The sequence below is a fragment of the Rhea americana genome, unplaced genomic scaffold, assembly GCF_003343005.1.
Source record: "Rhea americana isolate MKP2758 unplaced genomic scaffold, rheAme1 scaffold_150, whole genome shotgun sequence".
Classification (NCBI taxonomy): Eukaryota; Metazoa; Chordata; class Aves; order Rheiformes; family Rheidae; genus Rhea; species Rhea americana.
In genome coordinates this window covers 1,413,121-1,439,242 of record NW_028185595.1, presented here as the reverse complement: position 1 = coordinate 1,439,242, position 26,122 = coordinate 1,413,121, and the positions used below count along the sequence as shown (strand labels likewise).

General features: G+C 41.3%; 1 protein-coding gene across 2 annotated transcripts in view; it reads right to left on the bottom strand.

The window, feature by feature from the left end:
- Window positions 1–26,122, bottom strand: part of SLIT3 (slit guidance ligand 3) — a 469,515-nt gene that overhangs the window by 163,086 nt on the left and 280,307 nt on the right. For both annotated transcript variants that reach the window (XM_085299580.1, XM_085299581.1), the window contains 3 exons: window positions 25,060–25,131; window positions 20,229–20,392; window positions 7,581–7,722 (listed from right to left, as the gene is read on the bottom strand). In XM_085299580.1, the coding sequence (XP_085155706.1) occupies window positions 7,581–7,722; window positions 20,229–20,392; window positions 25,060–25,131 (378 nt within the window). The remainder of the gene's footprint in view (window positions 1–7,580; window positions 7,723–20,228; window positions 20,393–25,059; window positions 25,132–26,122) is intronic.

Here is a 26,122-nt window from a genome sequence, read left to right as displayed (position 1 = left end):
AGGGCCTGGCGGTGCCACCACCTGCTCGGCGGGCGGAGGAGTTCTTCAGGCGGGCTTACGCTATTTTGGTGAAGTTGTAACACAGAAGTCTGTTTTTAGACTTCAAGTGTAAACTGAAACAGTAAAGTGATGAAAAGGGAAGAAGCCATCATTAAACCGACCATCTAATTCCTTGTCAACAGTCCCACACGTCCTGGAACACCTATTTTCCGCACACCTATACAAACGCCTGCTAGGAAGAGGCGGAAGACAAGAAGTAAGTGGCAACACTGGAGAGCTCTCTGGCAGCTGAAGTGCTGTCACCCGCGATATTTTGCCAACAGCGCAGATTGTGCCGTTGAACAGGAACATCCCTCGAATCCTTCGTCCTTCACCTAGTGTTTCTTTAACAAAAACGGAGGAAGCACGTGCAAACCGAAAGACCATTAGTTTTCTCATGTAGTAACAAACCCAATCAGTGTATTTTATTTCAAAGTCATGATTTTGTGCTCCATATTTTATTTTCTCTGATTTCCTCTACACTATCATAATCAACTTGAGATGTAGATGCTCACTATATGACATAATGTCCTAATTTTGCTTAGCAAAACAGAAGGTTTTGAGTGACATTTGCACTAAATAAAAAAGATGCATGGCTTTTTGCTGATCTGAATCTTCCAGTCTGTGATGGGTAATACTCGCTTAACCAACGTGATTACCTGGCATCACTCTGTTATTGCCCTTGCTGGCCATAAAATTCGTTTTTATTAGTAGGGCTAAATTTATGTTCCTGCTGGGCTGAAATTATGTCTCTGGAAAATAAAACAAAACAAAATAAGAAAACTTGAAACTTTGTAAGACTGCTAACCCCTGCACAGCTTGCCTGAGTAAAATTCATCTGCACATCATTTTTAGAAATGTGAAACTATAAAGAGGAAAGCAGAAGAAATTGATACAGCCAATAGAATGAAAAGAGTTATCAGATCAGTATCAGATAAACCTAAATTTATCAAACCCAAAACACCTTCTTATGCTTAGTGATGACATTAATTACATTTAATTTTACAAACAGAAGTAAACACATAAGAAATAAACCCTGCCTAATCTAACAGCAGTAGTTCCCTGCATTAATTACTTGTTTGTAAAATTGAGAAATAGAATTCCCTATTTTTCTTAACCTATCTCAGTACACAAAACATCTTTATTATTGACATTTCCAACTGATTTATATTTTCTCTACTGACTCTGAATTTAGAATATTTCCTCTACTATTTTTGTGTTTTGCTCTCACTGAATAGAAAGTCTTACACATAATTTTGGCCTGACAATAGAAACTGCTTTTGGATGTTGAGTGTAAGGAGCCAGTGCTACAGCTTGCCTTGTGAGATCCAGAAAACAGTAGTCAAATTTGACATGTGAAACTGTCCAGAGCCAGTTTACAGCAAAGAATGAAAATCAGATTATATGATTCAACTACAGGAGCCAAACTGATTCCCTAGCCAGAGAACTTGCCACCAGAGGCAATTATGGAACATTTATTAGAGTGTTCAAAAATACTGTGTTGGCTTAAGCTGCAGTATTTACTGGAAGCCTGGGAAAATTATTATAATTTTTTTTAAGGAAGAAGAACAATATAAAAAGCAGAATTGTCTTTCCTCTATCCCCAAAGTTTAGAGGCTTTACATGCTTATATTCTTGAACAAAAGAAAAAAACACACACTTGCCTTTCTAAGCTGAGACCTTCAAAGTCAAATACTAATACACAGGAAATAGTTACAGTGCAGTTAATTTACAATTTATACAATAATTTTTATTAGAATWAATAAATAGAGCATGGGTGCTCAATCTTTTTATAATAGCTTTTCTGGCTTTATTTTAATAGGGGGAAAATTGATTTTGCATATGCCAGTTACATACTTTTAAAGGAGAGCTCTAGGAGTATTTAGCATTTTTGTAATACCTTCCTCACAATCACAAAAGCTTCATCAAGATTCCTAACTTAAGTCACAGCACTCCTATATATGCATTCATACACATACCGAAGACCAGGGAGGGTGACTTCTTCCCCGAAGAATCAGTGAAGCAAGAAAAGCAAAAAAATCTYCCATCTCTCTGATGGCTGGCTCCATCTGCCACCCACCAGCCCTGCCCAACTCTGCTCAAGACAGCAATTCTCTAAAATTAAATTTGTCAAAAACTCATTAAAGGTAGTATAAGTAGAAAATTACATGTCAAAGTGGCTCTCTAACAGAAAAGTGAGCTTGTTTTCATTTTAAGAGAACTATGAGAAAACCAACAGTCAAGTGCACTAGATTTTTCCTTTATGCCCAGTGAATGCTAGTGTTTTTCCTAAGAGTAAAAATTATGCAGCAAAACCAAACATCTTCCAGACTTACAAAAATATTAGTCATCAATTAAGCTATCAATGCAGAAGATGATAAATTAAACCAAGACAGAGCAGGCATCTCCAAACCGACCTCACACCAAGCCTAGGTCCTGAAAGACGGGCTGCCATCCTGTTTTACTCTTTTCTCCGCCCAATGGCCAGACTGGACCGTGGTTATTTTCTGACCAGACACGGGTGCCAAAGCAAGACTTTTCCCTGAGGGGCTGGCAGCCTCCACTTCAGAATACGTTCTAATTTCTGCCACTAATRAGCCAGAGTCCTGCGCACACAGGCTCCCTCTCCACCCAGCCCTGGGCCACTCCGAGGAACGAGCCATGCCAGGCAAGGAACGAGTCCAGTCTTACAGCACCAACAAGAGGCTACGCTGCAACCAAGGAGCACGTCATAGCTAATCCCTGTAAAAGCACTGAAGGAAGACTGCAACCGCAACAATCATTTTGGCATTTTCTAATTTTTCAACTGTTTGAATTTGAAGCCTTAAATATTTTAATAAACCTTAAATATTTTAATATCATCCTTTCCTTATTAATCTAGCAGGTCAAAAAGCAAAAGCTGAAATAACCAATTCCACCATGCAGTATCACACAAGGAAACTCATGTGTAACAGAAGTGCACCACCCAGACCAGCCTTTAGGCCAAAATGGAAGAAATAACTGACATTAAAATAGATACCCTCTACGCAGACTGACAGTAGTGGGCAGGGACAAGAACACGCAACCTGTTACTGGGTTTCAGAAGTCCACAGTGATGGGAGAGGATGGCACTGGAGGACAGGCAGGATTTCTGGTGGGAAGAGACCCCCTGTGCTCACCCTCGCTGCTGCTGGCCACCAGACATCATCTCCTCATCCGCCCGCCGTGCGCCAGGGCCCTTCGCACACCATGTCCTGGCTCCAGAAACCCCTGCTGGTCATAGCTCCAGGTGCTGCTCCCTACCACAGGCTCCCTCCACTGCCAATAGCCTTTCCGATTCCCCGAGTCCCCAGGCTTTCTCCTCATGTGTTTCACTGTTTCCTCATTTGATTTCAGCCTTCTCATCCCACTGATTTCCTGACTTCTCTGAGGCCAGGCCAGYCCTAATAGGTCCTTCTTCTGCACTACCTGCAGCTTTCTCCAGGGCAGTGGTGGCTGCCACTGCTGCAGCCACCCAGGAGCCCTCCTCCCCCCGGGACRCTCTTCTCCACTCTTGTGCTCTTGCTCAGGCTGGGTGTACATGATAGGTTTCAGGAAACAGGCAGAAGTAGAAATCCTTGCTCTGTCATAAGGAAATTCTCAAAAAAAGAAAAAAGAAAGAAAGAAAAAAAGAAAAGCTATCCAGAATTAAYATCCTGATGCTCAGAGCTCTGTCCACCTAGCCCACAACAGCCCAAACCCCCAYAGTTTCCTCGTATGCCGATTATGCAGACAAAACTTTTCCACACTTATTCTCATGTGATTCTCTATAACATACACTARTCATTTTTCCTCTGAAAATACTACAGAAGAACCACTTTGTAAGCAGAGATTAAGCAGTCCATATTCCTCCACTTCAACATTTTGCAAGCCATTTTTCCTCAGTCKATATGGCTGCTGATGTCAGCTCCTCACTGAGCTAGCAGCTCTATAAAAAATGAATTACATCTTACACATTCTAGCTACCTGTTTTATGAAAAAGGAAGGCTGGAATACACTTTCTRGCATTCTTGAATTCCTTTATTTAATAATAAGCCTGCTTGCAATGAGGGCCTTCAGGATAATGCATTTTGGGGAGAGAAATAATAGAGTATCRTAACAGACTTCCAAGTCCCATATGGCAGAGGTCAGCAGCAAATGAAAATTAGCATCATGTGATGGTTGTTTCATGTCCTGTGACAAGCGAGWTGCCTGTTTTGTGACAGATTTTTATCAACAAAAACAAATTTAGGACTTGTTGGCAGCTTCACTAGAGAAGGTTCTGCCTGCCCATATTAATGAAGAAAGGATGCAGGAAGGCAGAGTATTGTTAAGTAATACTGAAACATATGCTGAAATGTAGGTTGCCTTCGATAACCATGTTAGAGTAAGAGCTGCATGTTTCATTTTCGCGGGCAGACTGTGAGGCAGGGTTCCTASCTGATACAGTTTGGCTTACAGAGAAATACTGAGTTAAGAGGAAACGCAAGAATTAAAACATCATAACTGACTGCAACTAATAACCAAGCAAGGAAATTTGGAAACGCCTCAGGGGGAAACACAGAGCTGAGGAAAGTGCAGTATTTTCATACTAATATGTAAATATTATGAAGGGACTAGTGTCCACAGGGAGAAATATGTTGTACATGCAGTGAGTATTTACAATGCCAGACAAAAGTGAATGCATCGAGAATGCACCATCTCAAATAATAACCAGAGGATGTTTCCGTGGCGCAGTCCACCTAATAGCGACCCAGCGCCGTCGTTCGCCAGTACCCAGCACGCCTCCAAGGAAACCGAGCGCAGCTCTCTAGAGGAAGGTGAGGATCARGCCGTGCGATTACGGAGCCCAGGAAGAGGTGTTCAGGCAGCCCCGCTCCCAGCCGCTTCCTACRGAAAGGCCCCGACTAAACGCCGAGCACAGGGGATGGATCCCAAGGGAAAAGCAGCGGCAGGAGAGGCAGCTTGCAGCACACACAGGGCATTTATCTGGCCCCATAGCTACCATGCTACAGGCAAGGGACTATTATAATACTGCCTGTCGTGGCAAACCAAAAGATGCTCACATTCCCCGTATAGCTGGGACCAGGCCTGCATGTGGATTTTATACTGAATAAGCCCTGAGCAGCCTCAAACAAACTGAATTTCTGAGGGCAGGTATGACGGAGTCCTGCATAAAACTGAATCACTCTCTTGGTCAAAGGAAATGATGTAGGAATTTTTCCAGGAAAACACTGTGGCAGCATCTTCCATGTTTCCAGATACATTTTTTTTTCTGTGAGAATATTCTTTCCTCAAACTAGATGTGGGAATATKTAATACTCTGCCCCTGGCTTCAGGTTACTTGATTACTTTTTTTTTTTCATACTTTTACAAAATGAAAACATTGCTTTACCAATAGGAAAAACTATGTGAGCAATGTCACYGGCTAAGACTGACTCTGATAGGACTACTTAAGTTTCTTAATATGTATTCCATAAAAATGAAACCTTTACAGGATTTATTCCAACAGAAAGTGAGCAATAAATGTTTTTATGAGGGTCAGCTCATATTACACTCTGAACATACYAGTCACACTATTCTTTCTGCAGAGCTATTCCCATCTGAAATTCCTGGGAATTGCAAAGGATATGTGTAGGCTTAGAATAATTTAAAAGGTTTATCTATGGTCAAAGAGTGAAATAGGTACTGCCAAAAATGCAAGAAGTCTGATGCTGAACCACGTGCAAAGAGCTTTATGTTGTGTTCTATGAAGCTAGGAGGTTTATTACCTCCAGATTAAGAAAGTTTCCCAACATGTTATGTATACCTTGAGTGGCAACCTCACTACCTAATTTAAAGGCTTTCCAAGACTTCCTTCACTCTCTGCTCTCCTAAAGATCTCTTCTAATTTGCTTTTACTGCAAGTTACAGAGGTTAGGTTAAGGCAACCAAGAAAGAGCGTCCTTGATACCGGATACTGTTGTTGCCACACAGAAGACAAGTATTTTAACTTGCTTTCTCACACTGCCACCAGACACGCCACCCTTGGCACTCCTGYAGATCCTGCTCTCTCTGCGATTTCCAGAGTCCTGGCATGGAGCCACAAAGATCTCCTGACTCCTGCTAGCATTTTCAACACTACTGAACAAAATTTTACAATTCCTCTCCTAGCTTAGCCCTAGTTCATGCGCAACTCTGAACCAAGCTCATCGTCTTGTCTCTTATTATTGCACCATTCCGGTCACTTCTAAAAGAGATATTTGTATCCTAATTGACAGAATTGAGAGTAGGACTAAATGTTTAATGTTCTTACTAYGCCAGTTACAATTTATACTTTCAGGATAATTTACAACCACTTTCAGCAGTAGAAAACCAAATACTACATGCACATTTTGCACATAACAGAATATACTGGCAATCAGCACAACCACTATACCCTGAAYTGTTTCCCAAAGGCAGGCAAGTAAATGAGCATTCAGAACAGCCTGTRTACAAGCTTGTATTTCCTGCAAATATTTTTACATGCTCTAGATACCTTCCCAACAATGCTGATTTTAAGATGTTTATGCTTTGCATTTACTCAGCTTTTTTTTTCTTTTTTAATACATCTTTTTATCTAGGTGCAAAATCAAGCACAATAAACTACCTCTGTTACGATGAGACAGAAATCAAAACAATTCTGAGGCGAACGTTAAATTRTAAGTGACTGAGAGCAGTTCACCAGCAAACAATACGGCACAGCATCTTCATCGGCCATAACCCTCACATATTCCTGGCAGTCAAATATTAAATCACAGTGGGCCAGGCTACACAGGAGCAATTCATCTACATTTTATCCTAGCGAATTTTGTGATGTAGAARTACTTCTACAGCATCGAGAAGGTGCATGAGTGCAGCAGCTACATGAATAGTTGAATCCATAATACTAAGATTGTAAAAGCTGGTAGGAAATGGGTGACCTCTGCATCACAAACACCTGAACAGGAAAAGAATTGCTCTAAATTCCCTATGGACTAACCAAAAGCAATTTGGTTTCATGTAACACTATTTCATAACCATGGTAGTATTAAGACATAAAAAATAGATGAGTACAATTGCTAAAGCTACAAAAGACAAGCAAGTTTGTAAAACCAGCATCTGATCTCACAACACAAAAAAAAAAAGTCAGTAAAATGTTTAAGAATTAGGAATAATGGAATGTAGGAGGCAGAAAACAGAAATAAAATCAGCAGAGACAGTCTGCTTTGATGTCAGACTACTTCACTGCACATGCATCCTGCCTAGCCAACATGAAATGCCCCCATCTCTTGGAAAATTCACCAACTAAACATGAAACAATTCTGTTTTATAAAACACATACAGAAAAAGGTGCTGTGTATTTTCTTTTCCTAGGTTTAAGACCCTAATCCCAGATTTGTTAGATGAAAATACAATCTGAACTTAATACGCCAAAAACTTCACCTTGTTTGGAGGTAAGGCAATGTTGCACCACAACTTAATTTACATTAAAGGACTAAAATGGAATGACATGGCAAAGAACATTGCATTACACTGGCACTTACATTTCCCAAATGTCCTCCGGTAGGTTAGCTGGAATTTCAGTTAAGCTCCGTCCTCGACAGTCCACCACGTTGTTGCTGCAGGTGCAGGCAGATGGGCAAGTGATGGAACTGGCACTGCACGATGGAGCTTCAGACTGGGATCCTGAGACATAACAAGAACATTACATGTCAGTCTTGAAAAATGATTGCCTGGGATTTTACCAATAAAATACATCAGCCCCTGAGTTTTCCAGATCCTTTTACTATATTAAGTAATAATTTATTTGGATTCAGTGAATATAATGTGCTATAAATCAATTGCAGAGAAAATGTATGGCAGATTACGATGTTCTTATTCTTCCACGTTATCCACTCTATCATAATTTCTTTTCCTCACGGACACTTCTTTACTCCGTTCCCCTGTAATCGACCATATCAGTTTATTTAAATCTAGATTTAGAAWATAAACCTAAAGATCAAGGAATATTTCCACAGGTTGCCTTTGCCAATGAATTTCATTATACTGACATCCGTTGAGTATTTTTACGTACTGAGAGAAGACAGGTAGCAGCAAAGACTTATGTTTTTGATAAGAGATAACCTGTTATGGTATAAAGACTGGAAATAAAAAGCTAGTTTTTTTACAAGATTAGACAATTCAGATAATGGAATCACAAAAAGAAATTTATAGAAAATATGGGTTCAAATTTTCAAGTCATTTATCAATTTAATAATCCCACTGAAAGACAGGAAGCTACTTAGAGGGCAAGCATGAGGACATTGCTCTAGATACATTCTAATCAGCCCATTAGATTCAAGTTCAATTTACTGACATTAAGTTTTTCAAAGCTGCAGCACTTATTTCAATTTTACTCAAATGGTTACAAGTCTTTTGTATAAGAGTTCGTATAAGTACCTATAACACAAATAACTTCAAGCATCTTTTTGAATTATGACCAGACACAGAGGGCTGAATGTTTGTACCACAAAGAAGAGAGAAAATACTAATAAAAGCAGAAAAAAATCTGTTTCTTTTTAAGGTTATAGCAGATTAACAATCAGAAAACATATTCCAGTCCTTTGACTGAAAAAATTAAAACACTTTACTTGTTAAAACACTGTATATTTTGCCACATCAAACCTCAGAACTCCAATTGAGGCATCTAGAAATGAGGTTTTGAGAAGTTTTAACACAGTATGCAYATGTAAGGTGTGCAGGCGTTTAATACAGTACAACTACTTGTATCTAAAGATGCAAGCTTAACGAGTTAAAAACGTACACGTACAACAGGCTGGACAAGCAGTTCTCTCGGTCTGTCTTCTGGCTAGGGAAGAGCAGGGCAGACACACCATCGCTGTGAGTTACAGAATCCCTTCAAAACGAACGGAGCTCTGCCAGCTCTGCCCTTCCCTGAGTCCAAGGTTTCTGTAAGATTTTAACTGCGTTAAGTGTCCAAAAACGTTTTATATTGCCCTCAAATGCGCACAGGCCTCTCTGATCTGTCCCTAAGAACAAGAGGTTTGCTCCCACAATATGATCACATAGGATTTTACGCTTTTCATCTGTCCACACTGGCTGTGATATCCAAAACTGTACCAAAAATGAGCAACGGAAAAATCAGTGAGAGTGCCTCTTAGAGACAGAAAGAAATGCCTGGGCTGGGCAGGAGCACCTCAGAGCAGTGCTTGCTGTCCAGGAGGCACCAAGGATGCCTGCAGCAAGGTCAGATCTTCCGTATGGGCTTTATCATACAAGTCTGATGTGCCTTCTGAAGAGACTCGAGTAATATATTACCTTTTCATTAGGGCACAACACGAAAAAAAACCGTCATGCATTGCCAGTTGTGTTTTAAGAGTCTGTAGCTGCTGGTACTGCATCTAAATCAACACCCGTAGAAGATTCGGGAGAGCTCAGCCCAGCATGTACGTTTTGTGAGATGCAGAATTGCGGAGTGCCCAAGGTATTTGAAACAGGTTCTATCAYGCACTCTGAAAAGCTGGAGAAAGGGCAGCTACACCAACCTTGCTTGCGCAGAAAGCAAGCAGCAGCAGTAATGAGGCACTAATTAATACCCCACTAYGGCTAGGCATCATGAAACATCCTAGCATGTTTTCAAGTGGAGAGACTGAAAGCTTTGTCAGGGCATTACTCATGCTGGCCAGTGAGCCCTTCAGGTCCTTGCTGAACAAGGAYCCAATAGACAGTTGTCTGAAGCCAACAGGAGTCCTTTCATTTACCTTGAATTTGGACCAAAAGCCATTTATCTGTGCATTTCAACCAGGAAACAGGAACTTCCTCATGAACAGAATACTGGTAAGTATTAAGGCTGAATAGTGACTGAAGGCTGGACAGTGACTAAAAAAATCACCAGTTAGTTAAGCACGGAGGTTTATGGAGATGATATAGAGAAAGCAACCATTACATCTTTATTTTTAATACAGATGCAACTGAAATGGGATGAAAAATATCAAAGTTATGTAATGATATGGAATCTAAGCTAACAGTGAAGGAAAAAAAAGTGTAAAAGCAAAGCAAAAAGTTTATCTCTGTGCGGACTGTGTTTTCTCTGTATATAATTAACATTAATATTTCTCATTTCAACTAAATTATCCTGGAAATAGGAGTATTTCTGTAAACATAATTTCTCATTATAAGCCTGAATTCTCTGAGTGGCCCAAAATACCTGGTACTTCTGTCACTGTAGAACGATATACCGTGCTAGGAGTAAGAACACTTTTGATTCCATACTGAATGTACCCCTTTACATTTGGTTAAATTCTTTCTTCTTGATGAGCCAGAGCAAACCTGGAYTGTGTATCTCTGGAAACTTCAGTGATACAAAATGACTTTGTGCATAAATGATTGATCATGGTTATCAAATGGTTTTGTTTATGTTTTTCTTTTGCAAAAGACAAAATACTATTTACACATAAACACTCCACAGCCATTTAGTCCATATTTCATCAGTTTTTCCATGAATAATCATCTGCTGAGCTAAAGATTTCTTTAATCATGCTATAAAAACAGAATTTGAAAATTGATTTGCATTAAACTGCAATTAAAGGAGGATGTATGCTGAGTTCCATAGCAGACCTCTAGAATTAAAACATCAAAAAACCCCTGAGGAGTGTTAAATCAGATGTTTGTATAGCTGTGGAGAGATGCTAAAGAAAGGACTTGTCAAGAAAACAAGTCCAAGTAGACTATGAGATTTGAAGCCCTGGAAATTGTGGATATGATTTTCATATGTATACAAAGGGTAAGAATAAAGAGAGATCCAAGGTCCCAAGGCAATACAGCCTCAAATTAAAGATACGTCACATCTAAAAATTAATTTTCCTTATGCTGGTAATACTTATTGAAAAGAAAAGACCCAAGAAAAGTATAAATATTTCAGGTTTCCTTTTTGAGGCCTTTACAAGTGTAGTAAGGTCCTTATTGTATGAATGCTAAAAAAAAAACGACAACAAGAAGCCAGCTACATGCATAGATTTTCTCTTCTGAAGTTCTCCTTACTATCTGTCATCTTGTCAATTCAGATATTTTTCTGTTAAACAGCAGCAGTAGTTCACCACGTTAATTACATTTTTGTCTAACAGATAAAAATGATCAATTCACTTATATATTTTATTATTAAAACAACACTAAAATGTGGAGTCTAGGATAGAAATCAAAATTAGCAAAAAATATTACAGTTTTTGTGCCTCTGATGTAATGGAATGATAGTCTCAATGTTTACGGTATTTTAATATCTGGCCTGCCATTAGCCTGTACCACTTAATTTAACAGTCTCAGACTGATTAGGGAGAGAAAGGAGAGACTTAGGACCCAGCAGTGTACAGCAAAATTAAGTACTCTTTTCAAATAATCATCTCATTGGCCTCTAGCCTTTCAAGAGTAGCAAACAGACTGAAATTACGATTAGGATAGAATGGTTATGGAGTTTAAATGTCACAGGCATTTAAAATAAATTTTTGCAATGACTGAATAAACCAAATAATCTCATTTACAGTGGCACCCAATTACGGCACACTAAGTAGTGTGCTTTATTACCTCCTCATCTATCTGACTGCCCTTACCGCAACTCTTTTCTACCAGCAAAATGTTAGTTATTTGTCAAAAATATTGATCGATTTTAATATAAATCTGACAGGATGTATTTACTGGTTAAAAATTTGTGGCAACTTTAAATCATTTTAAGTAYAGCAGACAAGAAATTATTGATCAATAAACAAAACAGTACAAGTATTGCAGTTCTGTGGATATGTTATGACCTTCTGTGGTTTAATAAAATGACCCATCAGAACTTTTCACAAAGCAGGGACAGTCAGTCATTGGCATTTGAAATCAATTACTATTACATGAGCTATAATACAGCTTTTACTAGATTCCCAGCAATACAACCTCAAGAAGATACCTAAACCAGACGTATTGCTCCTGACTGTTTGCATCCCAGTATTAAAATACACTTGTATGCTTATAGGGCTGTGGAGAGATATGGGCAAACCAATCACAACTAACTATCTGCAATTCAACATTCCTTGTTGATGGCAAACACGCCACTAAGGCAGAAAAATTTGTACAAACGTGTTTGTTCTACAGCAAAGTACAGCAAATGGTTTATGTAAATATTTCCATTTCTGGTCATTCAACAGTTTTTCACTGAGCACAGCATTATGCATTTATGATTAGTGATTTGGACGCCTGATTGATGATGATAATACTTACCATCAAGCTCACGGTATGCAAAAACGTGCTTGTCATGAATATTCATTATTTGATTCAAGTTCACTGTTTTGCTGAACGTTCTCAAACAGTGAATCTATTTGTTAAAAATTCACGGCATGTGAGCACAACTGTGCTGTAGGCACAGGTGATGCAAATTGGTTTACAAATAAATATTTAGGAATAAATAGGAAATAACCAACTGCAGCAAAAGGAAAGGTCTGGCATAATGAAAAAAGCCTATATTATTCAATAAAATTATACTTTGCGTATTTCAACACGTACCAGTAAAGCAACACCTAATGAAAATCAGACACTACTTCACATCGCCTTAGCCCAAAAGCAATAATATTTGTAACTATTTCTTAGTAACAATAGCCCCAAAATTGCACGGAATTTTTCTAAATGAAATGGAAGTTGGTAAAACAAAGAAACACACTAACTGGTAGCAGTTGAAGTCTAGCAGGCAGATTTGTTCTATTGAAGAAGTAATAAAAACTGCAACAGTCTAGGAGACAACTTCGATCTGTGCTAACCTACGTCAAAGTTGTTTCTCTCTGGGAATCTTATTCTCTTTAAGTCTCCATAGGAGTCATTGAAAAGCTGGAGTGCTGGCATGTCCCCAACACGCTGAGAAGCGCACTGAGCCCCTCTGCCAACGTCTTCCTCCGGCCTGGAGGATGCAGGCATTTCTCCTGAGCACCCAGGACTTCACAGGACTTCACTTCCTCACTTTTGCACCCTAGGAAGGCTGTTAGCAGATATTTGCCTCTCTGGTTTTGTGCATTATTTGCATTTTCAAAACAGACCAAAGACAAAAGAAACACTGTTACTAGAAAGTCTTACAAGACATAGTGCTTCTAGAGTCCAAATGGCATCTGTTGCACACTAATCTTATTAAAATCAGTTCCACAATTTGTATCAGGCACTCTGGAAGCTCCAYATGAAGTGACAATTAAAAATAGGTCCAGAATGATACAGTGACCTTATAAATATATTCAGGTATAAAAATGAAGAGGAATACAAATTATTTAAGGGAAAGGATAATACCTGTACAAGATCAAATGATATATAATAGTCATGACCAAATGTAGCCTATCAAGGGAGCATAGCTCTGGAATGGCCTTCTGAACAGGCTATCTGGATTAAGGAACCCGAACTGCTTCATGATAAAGTTTGATAAAGTTATGGAAAGCATAGGAATAGTTTAAAACTATATTTTGAGACCTGTTTTGCTGATGTCTGAACAGGCAGCTGAAACTTGGCTTGATCCTGCTTGACTGCACATTTTGCTTTACTTCTGGGCTCCCACTGTGTCCTACAGCAGCTGAAATAGAAGTTCTTTTCCTGGACTTAAYGCAAAAGTTGGTCTATTAAGGAAGCGGACAAAGATGGGGTTCACTTTCACACTGAAGTATGAAGTATAACACACTGAAGTTCCAGCCTTCTGCGAGAGCGCTTTGGTAAATTCAAGCTATTTATTGTATATGGAACTTACAGAATAAAAGTCTTACGGACCTTCTAGCCTAAACGCTTATATTTGCCTGCAATTGCAAGCAATGAACTCAGTGAGCAAGGCGATCCCTTCAAGTTCAAAGTAAATTTATAACATCACCAAATTTCATTATTAATAAAACAGAAATTCACATGTTTCTGACACTGACTGTACATAACTTTGCATTTGCCACCTATACATTTATGGAATTTTGCACTTCACATGCTCTGAGTTCTTTTTATTTAAGTATCCAGACATGCTGCCAATCAGATACATATCTCAAACACAAAATGAAGATAAAAATGAAGTCTATGGATTTGATTCAGCGGTTTGGCCACATACTCAGATCCAAGCCCRACCCTTCATATTTAATGAATGTAGCAATACTCCTCTTCCTGAGCCGTGGCTCAGAACAAGGCTACGGTACCAACCTGTGGCAGCACACAGTGCCGTGAGGCATTTCCCTTGTATACCAGAACATTATGATTGYACTAGCAATAAAACAAACCACTGTGTTTGCCCGCTAGCACAGAAGCTAATCATAGGATTATTCTTACAGCAACAGTTCAAAAACCAAACGGCTGAATAACTATACCCCGATCTGCCATCATTACACAAGGACTAAAGAACAACACAGGGAAAGCGAATCCTGCTCCACTTCAGAGAAGGACAATTCCAGCACCAATGTAATTAGACTGAACAGGTACGGCACGATTTTCTAAGAGAAAAACTACATTTACTGTAATTTAAAGCAAATTTTCAGCTTTGGTCTTCAAAGAAATATTAGATGCCTGAATAAATTTGTATGCATCCCTCAGATTTCTACGACAGTCCCCAAAATAAAAAAGCCTCTGTAAGCCRCATCTTACACGTGAGGCAACCCAAGTGTATTCTAGGGTTGTGAAACAACACAGATGCAGATGCCACAGGAAATTTAAACTGCTAATGAGAAATCTAAGCTTCCACGCGTGTAAACAGACACCTCCTTCCATTTAAGCAAACGGAAATAGAAAACTCACTCCAGCAAGGAGCAGCGAGGATCTCTGCGACCCTCGTACAGGGTTTCTTTGCAGGAGCAGCTGACAGATGCCTAGTGCGGGAACGCTTCCTTAGATGGATCTCGGTTTTAGTTTGGGGAAGCCAATTAGAGCATGGGGCAAAAATCCCGYCCGGGTTCCACAAAAGCCTTCTCAGAACACACTCCGAAGACGATCTTTCCGAAGGGCTTTGAGGCGGCAGCCGAGACTCCTCCGGCGGCGGAGGCAGCCTCCCGGGAGCCCCGGCGGCCGGCGCCGGGCGCCTCCGGCCCTGCTCCACGGGGCAGAGCTGCCGCTGCCTCCCGGCCGCGCCGCTGCACGAGGCGCCCGAGCAGGCGCCCTCCCCGCGCGCGTCTCCGTGGGCGCCTCCCGCGCGGCCCCGCCAGCGCGACGAGCTTGAGGAGCGGTATTTTATCAGTTCCTCGCTGCCGGTTTTCTCCCCCACGACACGCTCTGAAGTTACWAAGAGAAAAACGGAGCGAGACAAGCCACCGAGTCGTGTGGTCTGGGGCAGGCGGCAGCAGCAGCTATGTTTTAACACTCTTTGACCTGCCTTAAACAAATAAATCTGCTTCCTTATTAGGGCTTCCAGTCCTCATTAAGCAGCAAGAAGCTAACAGTTCTTCCTCTTCATTACACCTCAGCRGCAGCTCCGCCACACGAAACTGTAGATCTTAAATTGACAGTTGGATCAATCCAGTATTTTCTTAAAATCAGTATCAGCTAATATACCATCAATCACTAGACCCTTGGTTCTGATAATGATTTCTCTTGAGCATCAGTTTCAGGCTGATGTAACTCATAACGACCAAAACCAATTTCCTCCAGAATTATGCAGCTTAATTTTCTTCAGGTTCTTGTAGCATCCTCTGAATGGGAACTAAGGATCAAGAAGCAGAAAAAAAGTCTAGTTTCTAATGAAAAAGAGAACGATTAATGTAACTAAGTTCCTTCTCTGCAACTCTTGTTTCATTATTAAACTTAGAAAGCCATTAAAAACTCTCTACTTTAAATCTACATGTAGCTAAGTTTCTTACTGTAACACATATAGAATAAGTCAGCTCCAAATTAATTTCAAGGTTTTAAAATCTGATGGGAATTTGTGGCTTCCTATGTGAGAAAAGCAAGCATTGATTAACTGTTGCTCTGTTCTAAGAAATCTCATCTAATTTCAGCCTAGTCAGCACCCAGCCCCGTCGCGCTGCCCGAGAACCGGCAGCAGCAGCACGCAGGAGAAGTGGTTTCCTTCCCATCGCCACCGAAACCCGCCAAAGCTCTGCCCCGCTCCGCTCCCGCACGGTCTCTTTCGCAAGTGACCGCTGAGAAACGACGACCTGGTCTGCGGATGGGTAAGGGCACAAACCCCCGCCCCGTCGGCGAACGCGGCCGGCGAGGCTCCGCCACCCGGCCCAACCGCTCGGCATGCGCAGCAACCTCCGCTGCAGCAGGAACGAGCGCTCAGAAGGGGAACCCAAGACCCACAGTCAAATTGAGCTAAGAGAAGAAAGAGCACGACCACCGAGAGCGGAGAGGGAGGGAAAGAGGGAAGAGGTGGAGAGGCGGACAGAAAGAGAAAACCCAGTTCGGCAGTGAAGCACTGGAAGGTGGCACGGAAGCTGCTTTTGATCCAGGCAAAGACTGGAGGGCTCCAGCAGCTACCGAGCGTCAGCCAGCCCCCGCGGACGCTTCTTGGCAAGCTCAAGGAACACRAAGATAAACAGTTCCCAGGTACCACAGCGAAGGCAGTATTTCGTCTGACATTACGTCTTTGCTTCGTGTACCGTTCCTCCTGCTGCTGCACCGTGGCAGTGAATTGCAAGGTTAGGCTGGAGAGGGAAGGCAGAAATTTATGATCCTATTTGGAGCTTATCAACTGGGGCACGCACCCTATGGCTGTCACACACTACCGCTGCTCCAGCACACTGCCCTGAGCGAGCAGTGTAGCACAAAACCCTTCCCCAGTTCAGCTGYGCAGAGCAAGGAGCGTGCCTGGAAGCTTCCTGGGGAACAGATGGCTTCAAGGCAGAGCTCCAGGAGGCTGCTCCATCAGGGGCAACGCTGGGGGGGCGACCCTCCTGCCAGGAAGGGACAGCTTGCCTCAAAAGCCAGCCAGAAGGTTTGAGGTGGAGACGGCACAGCCAGCAGGACCTCAGCATGCCTCAGTGGCAAGGGGCCACCCACCTCCAACCCCACTAATGCTGCAGTCCCCACTAATGACCTTTCCCTGCCCTCTCAGCAGCGCAGATCCAACCAGACATATTTGCAAACTTTTCTCCAGGCAACTGCACACTACTTAATCCTCTATGTTTATCTACAGTCCTGAGCCAGACGCTCAAAGGCCTGGACAAATAAAATCTAGAATAGCTTTTCCACTGCTTACAACTTGCCTACTAATGCCATTTGAATTAGCACTTCTACAATTTACGTGCACACGTTGAACACTTSTGAAAGACGGAACTCTCAACTTACCTAGGTATATCAGCACATAATTCTGATTTCAGCAACAGGGTCTTGAGGGCTTTTGCACCTAATGCTTATAAATCATTACTCTACAGGACCAGTAGTGCGGTGCCCCAGAAGGAATTAAGAAACTTGGGCTCCAGTTACAGTATGTATCTGTCAGTGTTTTACCTTAACTTTTCCAATTTATGTTATTCCTCAGTACATAGGGTCTAAAATTTACTTTATAAGTAACGTTAGTCATAAAACTTTAAAAAATGAATTTTTGCACCAAGCTCAAAACAACCAGAAAGCATTTTTTTAAAGTATCTTTTCCTTCTTTCCCCAAATTAACTTCTACATTTCATTCTCCTCTTCCTGGTTGAAGCTTGCAACAACAGCACAATCTTTCAACAGGAATGCTCTGATGAAGTTCCTTTTACCATGCAGAAAAAGCTGAGAGGTTTTTTTCCTTGATGATATTCCCACTTCCATAAAAACAGAAGTACTTGAAACTCTGAGCCTGTGCTGAAACAGAGTAGCTCAGTATGTTGTATTTCAGCACTCCATAACCATGATGCGAAGGCGGCTTTCACTGCCGGCTTGAGGCTAGTTACTGTGGCTCATTTAATCTTAAAMAGTGTAAAATTCTTTTGCAGAGGGACAAGTTCAGTTCACTGCTCACCTCCTGTCCTAGTCTGACTTCATAGTTGAACACGACCAAATTACACTGTAAAATCAGGAATAAAAACTGTAGTAAGGAGCTGGGAAGGTTTACATCCTCTTTTAAGTACCTATCCATGTAGGCTTTTCTAAAACTACCAGGTACGAAGTGGGGTTCTCTGTTACATCTTCCTCTAAAAGGAGCTCTTCAAATGCATTTCTTTTTCAGAATATTTCTTTAATTTTCCAAATATGAGATAAGGGATACAGCTGACAGACTGTCTTACTGGAAGGATTTTTTCTTTTAATTATTTTATTTTTTAAGAAAAAGTAGGCCAACCTTGATAGTTCTCTTACAGGAGAGAGAGAGAGAAAACAAGACTGTTAAATCTCTAAACTTCTCTTTTGGTTCAGATTTTAATGCAATTTTTTAGATATTCTGGCTATCCTCAAATCTCCCCAACTGCATGGAAATTGCAGGCACTCAGCACTCTTGAAAATCATGCCACAGAAATCACTGCTGTAGAGTCCCTGTTTTCCACATGCCTACTGCACTTCACGCACACCTCCAGGACTGAGAGTGAAGTTAACATCCATGGTATAGTTCAGCTTGGGATCAAATCCTCATACTTAAAGTACAACCATTTCTCTACTGTTTGTGGTCACACTATTTATGAACTGAAACGACAGAAAAAAGACATTCCTGAACACACTTCTAGCAACAGCAATCCCAGAATACTTCTGACAGCCAACCCAGGTACCAAGAGGACACAGCCCTATGGAGTGCACACAGCAAAGGCAGCAGGTAAGTGAACAAAAGCAAGCACACAGGAGATTAACAAATTCTTGAGAGTCCTATTACTTAATTCTTGTTTTTACTTCTTTCACGTGTTTACAAAAATACTTTAAAAAGTAGCTAGATCAAGTCAGTTATTTTGGAAGGTGCTTTATTGTAATGTCAGGCATAGTGCATTACAACAAAACTTCCCCATAAACTACATTTCCTCTTCTTTGATTCAAACTCTAARATGACTCCAGGGGCTTATTCAGGCTTATTATGTGATATGCTAAGGGGCTCTTATTTATTCATTTATTTTCATTTGGCTATTCTGCTGGGAATTTATCTGAAAGGCTTACTGTAYAAACCAGAAGGGACCTACCCTCCGCAGACTCTGACGGGGTACTGGCACTATTACRGCTGCTGGCTGAACACCTGGTACACCTGTGTGCTCAGGTCCTGTGTGATCCAGCTCAGCATTCCCAGCTGGCATCTTCTGCGAGAGAAGTGACTGTGACCACACCTCTTTCTTCCCTCTTTCATACTATTTCTTTGTACTAGGCTCATGTTTTTAAGCTCAAAGTCCTTGGCTAGCCTACGTGTGGACACCATCTGTAGCTGTAGATAATGCACAAAGGATGGCGGCAACGCTTTTGGGTATCTGTCCAGCTGCCTTTTTTATAGCAGGGTGCCCAACTCCTTCCACACACAGAGCTATGAAACGAAGAACACAGTATCCAAAGACCAGCAGGTTATCAAGATTAGGACTCAAGTCCACTTCATAGCAAGCTCGCTTCCTTTTTACTTTTTTCCTCTTTTTCCCCAAAACTTGTGTCTGATACCTTCCCTTCTTTTTACCACACACTGCCATGCTTCTGCTCTCCAAAGTCTCTTTCTTTCAGTCAAATTCAGAGATCTCTTCTTTCAAATTTACTTTTTTTTCTTTTTTTTTAAATGCATTTCTATCAGAAAAGAGCCCAGTGCAGTTCAGAAGACTTAACAAATAGGTCCAATATACAGACACAAGGTTTGAGGATTGGGCTGATACCATCAGCCGCATTTATCAATGAGTAAACTTAGAGAGAGGTAAAATGCCATGGCTCATTAAGAATCCTGATTCAATCCTAAGGATAAAATCTGTATTTCTGGGTCCATAATCCAATCTTTTATCAACAGATTCAGATTAGCATTTACTTTTTCCTTTCATTTGTATTTCAGTAGCTGTGGAGCTCTTCCCTTCAGAAACAGCAAATTGTCCCCACTTCACTGATTTCTTATGTTGATACCRTTGCCAATACTACAGTAGAAAAAAATCATTTAAGAACAGAACCACTAACCAAAACACAGGAATTCATATAAAGCTGGAAAAAAATAATAATTTGATATACTATCACACAGTTTAGCAATGATGCAACCAAAACAGCACTGCAACAGAATACAACTAATGTAATAATCTTCCATTCACTGTTTTTATATGCATTTCAACATTAAAGTGTCAGACGAKAGGCAAATGAAGAATTGGTACCATTACCGGAGCAGACAAAGTCCTTTTTCTGAACCTCGGCCACGAGGAAACCCCGGAGGCTTACAGGCGCCAGGCAGAAGGTGAACTGGCCGATGGTGCGCCTCTGCCGCAGCCAGTCGGAGAGCCAGGCCAAGTGGCAGTCGCAGTGCAGGAAATTGGAGTGAAGCCGCCTGCAACACATACAACCGCCCTGAAGTTACACGTGATGCTTTGACACAAGACACAGACCAGAGCGCACACACACGGGTCTGCCTGCYGCTTCTCTCCAGCGCAAGTAGGATCGCTGCAGGTTACCGGTTCCAGCTGAGTCACGTCGGGACTGTCTGCACTACCACATCATATACAAACAAATACACATATGCATATTAGGATCACATTTTAGAATGTCTTTGAAGGACAAAATTAAATGATAATGAGACTACAAACATAAAGAAATACAATTAGTTTTAAGTAATAATAATCTGTAGTCCTGATCATCTGCCTAGCGGTCCATCATGAGTTGACAATCCTGCGGAAAAGAACAAGCAGAATTGAAGATGCCTCAAAGTATCATTTTGCTTATGAGTTTTATCAGAAATAAATGCATGAACGTGATAGCTTTAATTGAATTCGAAGAATGACTGATATAAAAAAGAGCCAGGCTGATAAGAAGCTAACGTAAGTCTTCCTTCTTCTCTTTCCTTTTTAAGTTAAAAAAAAAATACAGAGGCTATTGATACATTGCATATTCTTGCATTGCCTCTACCAATTCACCAATGCCCTTTTTACTATGACAATTCAAAGCAAGTGTTCAGGTTCTAAACAGGAATTTTTAATTCCTGATGGAAGAGAGGACCCCAGCAGCACCATGCTGCAGAGCCATGCAAGGACTGTGTTCAGCAAGGGAAAATAAGGAAAATCTGCTTTACGGGGAGGGTGACTTAGCTCTGGAGCAGGTAGCCCAGAGCAGTTGTGGTGGCTCCATCCTCAGAGATACTCAGAAGCTCTCTGGACACAATCCTGGGCAACATGCTTTAGGTGACCTTGCTTGAGCAGGGGGGTTGGACTAGAAGATCTCCAGAGGTCCCTACCAACCTCATCTACTCTGTGAAGGATCCAGCCCCACAGCTTTCCTCTCCGGCTCGGCTCCTGTCTGYTGGTGGAGACCTCCACAAGCATTAGCATGTACAAATAAATAAATAAAGTCTTGCAAAAATGATGATGCATTTGGGAGTGAATCTAGTATTTCTAATAGCTACTAGGTCAAAACAAAAGCCTAGAATATGAATTATTTCATTTCTTACAAGGAGTCATAGGTTTGTATGCTATAGCAAAGCTGAAATGATAAAACGGATCGAAAATTGTCAGAAATGGTTGGACAAAGCATTATTCACTAATGTTACAGGCATTACGTTAAAAAAGCCCACAACTGGTGTGCACAGGATTTAGCCTTGTCCATCCAGCAAAGGACTGAATCACCCGTCTGTCTGCGAGGCCTCCAGACGGTGCAGGGGTCGGCAGCGGTGCCAGCGTGACAGGCACAGAAAAGGGCTGTGAATCAGGWGCCCGGAGACCCAACGCCTTGGCCTTCTGGGTATGCCAGAAGATGTAACTGCTTTGGATGGGCTAGAAGAACTTGTTTTTGGAGATTATGTTGCTTATTAATGGACAATGCAGTAAGCTAGATTTCTGTGAAATGTTTTGTTATTATGCACCATTCACCTTTCTAGAACATTTTGATAAACATTTTGTGTTGATTGAAAGAACGGATCAGTATGTTTTCAAAGAAGGGAGAACAAGTATCATCTAGCCAGAAACAGCCGAGTACAAGGAGGCTGTGTTACCTTATAAASGAACCACTGAGTTTAAATCCTCAAAGTATTTTCCCTCCCTATCACAGCAGGCAACCAGCTGTGAACACGAAAAGCACTGAAGTGATTCTGCGCATTTTCAGTTTACCTTTAAAAAAGATAATGCAATTGTCTATCTCAGCAGTCATTTGCAAGTACAGAGACAACAGGCGACCTATCACTAAGCAAAAAGTATAGGGGCCAGGCTTTAATACAAATAAAGCTGTTTCAGGCCAAGGAAAGCAGATCAATAAAAGCTAATTCCTGTCACTTCCAATCAAGTCCAAAAGATCAATAAACTTAACAACAGAAATGAGACAGTTAAATAAAAAACCACTAGCGTGGAAGAGTTGGTTTTTTTTAAAGAATTCCTACAGTTTTTAACTCTTATGGGCATTCTTTTTCTTTTTTTTTCTGAGGAGTCAGGTTGAAATCAAATATGTTCTTTATTTTTCTTTCTCTGTTCTTCTTAAACGAGAGGTTGTTTTGAGAGCCACAGAGGAAAAGCTATTTATCCGCAGAACTCTCACCGAGCAGCCAGCTGCAGCGTAAGCAGCCCCAAGCGCCCAGGCGCTGCGTGCAGGAGCTCAGCGGTGTCCCGAGGGGACACACACCGAAAAAACCACTCCCCACGCGGCACCGGACCTCGACGAGAGGGCTTGTCCCTGCTTCGGGAACGTTCCCTCTAGGCATCCTTGAGAACAGCCTCTAAAAAATGAAGCGAGTAGCTTTTGGAGAAGGTGGACAAACAGCATCATTTTTAAAGAATACTATATAGCCACCAAATCTTAATGAATTTTGGCCCTGATCCACTTGTCCTGCATTTGAATCGTGAAGCAAGAGATTATATACTACATTTCAGTCAACTAGTATGCCTCACACAGCTTTCCCCTCTCATGCAAAGTTTATGATTAATGGTGAAGAAATAGGTTATCAAGTCAAATACAGCTTGGGAAACTAGAGAAGGTATTAGAATATTTCTACAAAAAATATCTTTATACAAAGATTTTACATAGGTGAATAAAAGCGAATCAGTGTTGCATTTGTTCAGATGTACATTGGCTGCTAGGACATTACTACCTGTTTCAAAAAAACCTTGGCTAAACCCAAGCAAGATTATCCTAAAATCTGAAGAGAAGATGTTCCAAAAGTATTGAATAAGTTCCTACATAGGTAACATTGCTTTATCAATAACTAATAATTTTAATTAATAAAGTATCAATTGTGAGAAGTGGTGGGATGACTTGGGGATAGAGGAAGAATTTTAAATAAGAAGGAACAGCAGAAAAAAATAAGAAATACAACTTGTTTCCTCTTGTTTCCTGTRTTTACCTTATATTAATCGCTATTTTGATGATTTTCATGTCTCTGATTAAACAGATGGTGGGAAACACAGTAAACTAAACCACTTGACTATATTTGCACCTGCCTATCTAAGTTTTTTTAACCTCGGTACTGAACTGCTTCAAAGGATACTGCATGTTATTTGGCAGTCTTTGGAGACTAAAACATCCCACTTGATATTGAAAAAGCTACCGTTAGAGGACATAAGGTGAATGGATACAAATGTCAGTTTTTAAAGGTGCCCTTTTAGCCACAGACCCTAAATTAAATTTCCAGCAAATCCTTTTAGAGTGGGTCAGCATTCATGTTCTATAAAATGTGGCTCTCAGAATTCAATATAAGAGCTTCCCTTTATAAATCCTATTTATGACTTCCTTCCTTCTTCTTCTTCTTCTTCTTCTTTTTTTTTTTTTCCTTTTCTTAATTACAGCAGAGGGGGATTAGTCAGTGTAAGTCCCCAGGGAACTCTCGACGAAGCCATCTCCGAAATGAAACCAAAAGGAAACCGGGGAAGCGGCAGCAGGCCCGAGCCGTGGTCCCGGCAAGCCCGATGCGAAGAGCCAGGGACGCTCTCGGGCCGCCGCGGCAGAGGGAGGCGAGGCAAAGCCGCGGCAACCTTAACCCTACCCCGACGGTCTTCATCCGTCCCCTTCTCACMGCTAAACGGGCACTTTCCATTTAATTACTTACACTAACATCTGTTAACGCCATCCTTTAACGAAGAAAGTAAGTGTAAATCAGAGGTTACCTTACACGGATCGACACGAGCGAGAGCCATTTTTCTTCAGTTCCGTTAACCTCCCTACCATGATTCACAAACACATACGTAGCGTCCCTGACACATTTTATTTCTGAGTAGCCTGAAAAAGTTTYAGCCTGATTACAATTGCCCCTTCTTTGCTTTTAGGAGTAAACACATCTTGGTTTGTTTTGCATTCTGGAGTAAAATCAAAGACACTTTCTTTAAACACAATTTTTCCTGAAGCTATATATTCCCAAAGGCATTTAAAGGAACAATTTATTTAAAGAAAATGTTTTGAGTGGTCTATGGTTAAATTCCACAAATGTATACAGTCTAATTTCAATGTCTTTGTCTTTTGCTCTACTAAAGCTGATCAGAACTTTTCCAATGGAATAATATCCAGCTGTGGAAAAACGGATTTGACAAAAGAGAAGTTTTTATGGAAAATATGTCAGAATCAGTGACGTTTTGTTTTGGAAAGTAGGTGAAAAGAAACTCTTTCTTTTTCCTTCAAAACCTTTTCCTTCGAAACAGTTTCTTGTTTCAGAAAGTGTTTTGAATTTCAAAAGAATACATGAGATTTAAATAGAGGGTAYTAAAAACTTAAATAATCTGCTCTATCCAAGCCATTTTTACAACTTTGGTGGAATTTTAGTTTGGAATAAATTTGGACATTACAGAATTTCCCATAGGAAAAAAGTTCCAGTTTCAGTTCTTTATAAAAACAAAATCTTGATAAAACTGGACCTTGCCTACAAGCTGGGTAACCGGACGAAGGGCCCTCAGGGCTGCGCTGGTTTAGTCATCTTCTTCCTTGGAACGGTTTGAATTGGCAAGAGACTGAATTACAACTGTCACAAAAAGGCAGCTATTCAGAGAGCTAGCTTACACCGCCGTTACTATTTTCGAAGATAAGACTTACAGAGTCCTGATCTTCGGCATGTGATTGAAGCTGGTAACAGGAATGCGGGTGATGTTGTTGTTGTTGAGCGTACTGCGAGGGAAGAGAAGAGAACAACACACTGATCAATTATTTACATTTCTTCATCAAAACTATTTACAGAAACAAACTGCTTCARCTCTTGGTAATAAATCTGCTCAGCGGCAAACAATAAGGCACGCTGACAAATATCTCCAGAACAATTTGTGACATGTCAGGAAAGATATTTTTAGGGCAAAATAACCAGTAACAGCATACAAATGGAGGAAGATTGCTATTTCCCACGTGCTCTTCTGAGTAGCAAGAAGTACGGGGGATGAGTTTTTACCTGYTAAGGGAATTGATTCAGGCTAATCTACCACTTTGTTTGAAAGAACGCTGCAACTTGACCGGAGGMACATCCAACTCATCCACCACAGCCTGAAAGCCTTGGACGTGGATTGCTCCCTCGTTCCCTTCGGAAACGCGCGGGCGCCTGGGTGGGTCCTGCTGGCTCCGTTTCCTGATGGGAAAACGTACGGGCAGCGGAGCGGCCCGAACCCAAACGCTTCACGCCGCGGGGTGGCGCGGCTTACCAGGACGGCGGGGAAACGCCGCGCACGGCCGCGCGGCGCAGGGGCCACGGCCCGGCTCGCCGCGGGGGCCGACCCGGCGGGCGACGGCCGGCTGCAGCGCTGGCAGCTTAGAGCCCGGTCGGCCGCTGCCGCGCTGCACAGAATTGCGAGAAGTGAACAAAACCTCTTGGAAGGGTGCGTGCATGTGTGCACCCCTCCCCCCCCAACATGGTATCGATTTGCTGTTCGTGATGGCATGTGCACGTTGAGGAGTTCAAGCAGAACTCCAGCTGAATTTCTAATTCCACCAGCTTTTCTTCTGTAAACAAAAAAATATAGTTCCTTCTTTGCCTCAGTTGTCTATTCCATAAAAATGAACCGTGCAGCTGGTCATAAGACTTTAGGCATACATTGATAAATAAGAGCCACATGTATAGTCAGCTCACAAAAATTAAATCACATACGTAACTGATGGCTGAATAGGTCACACA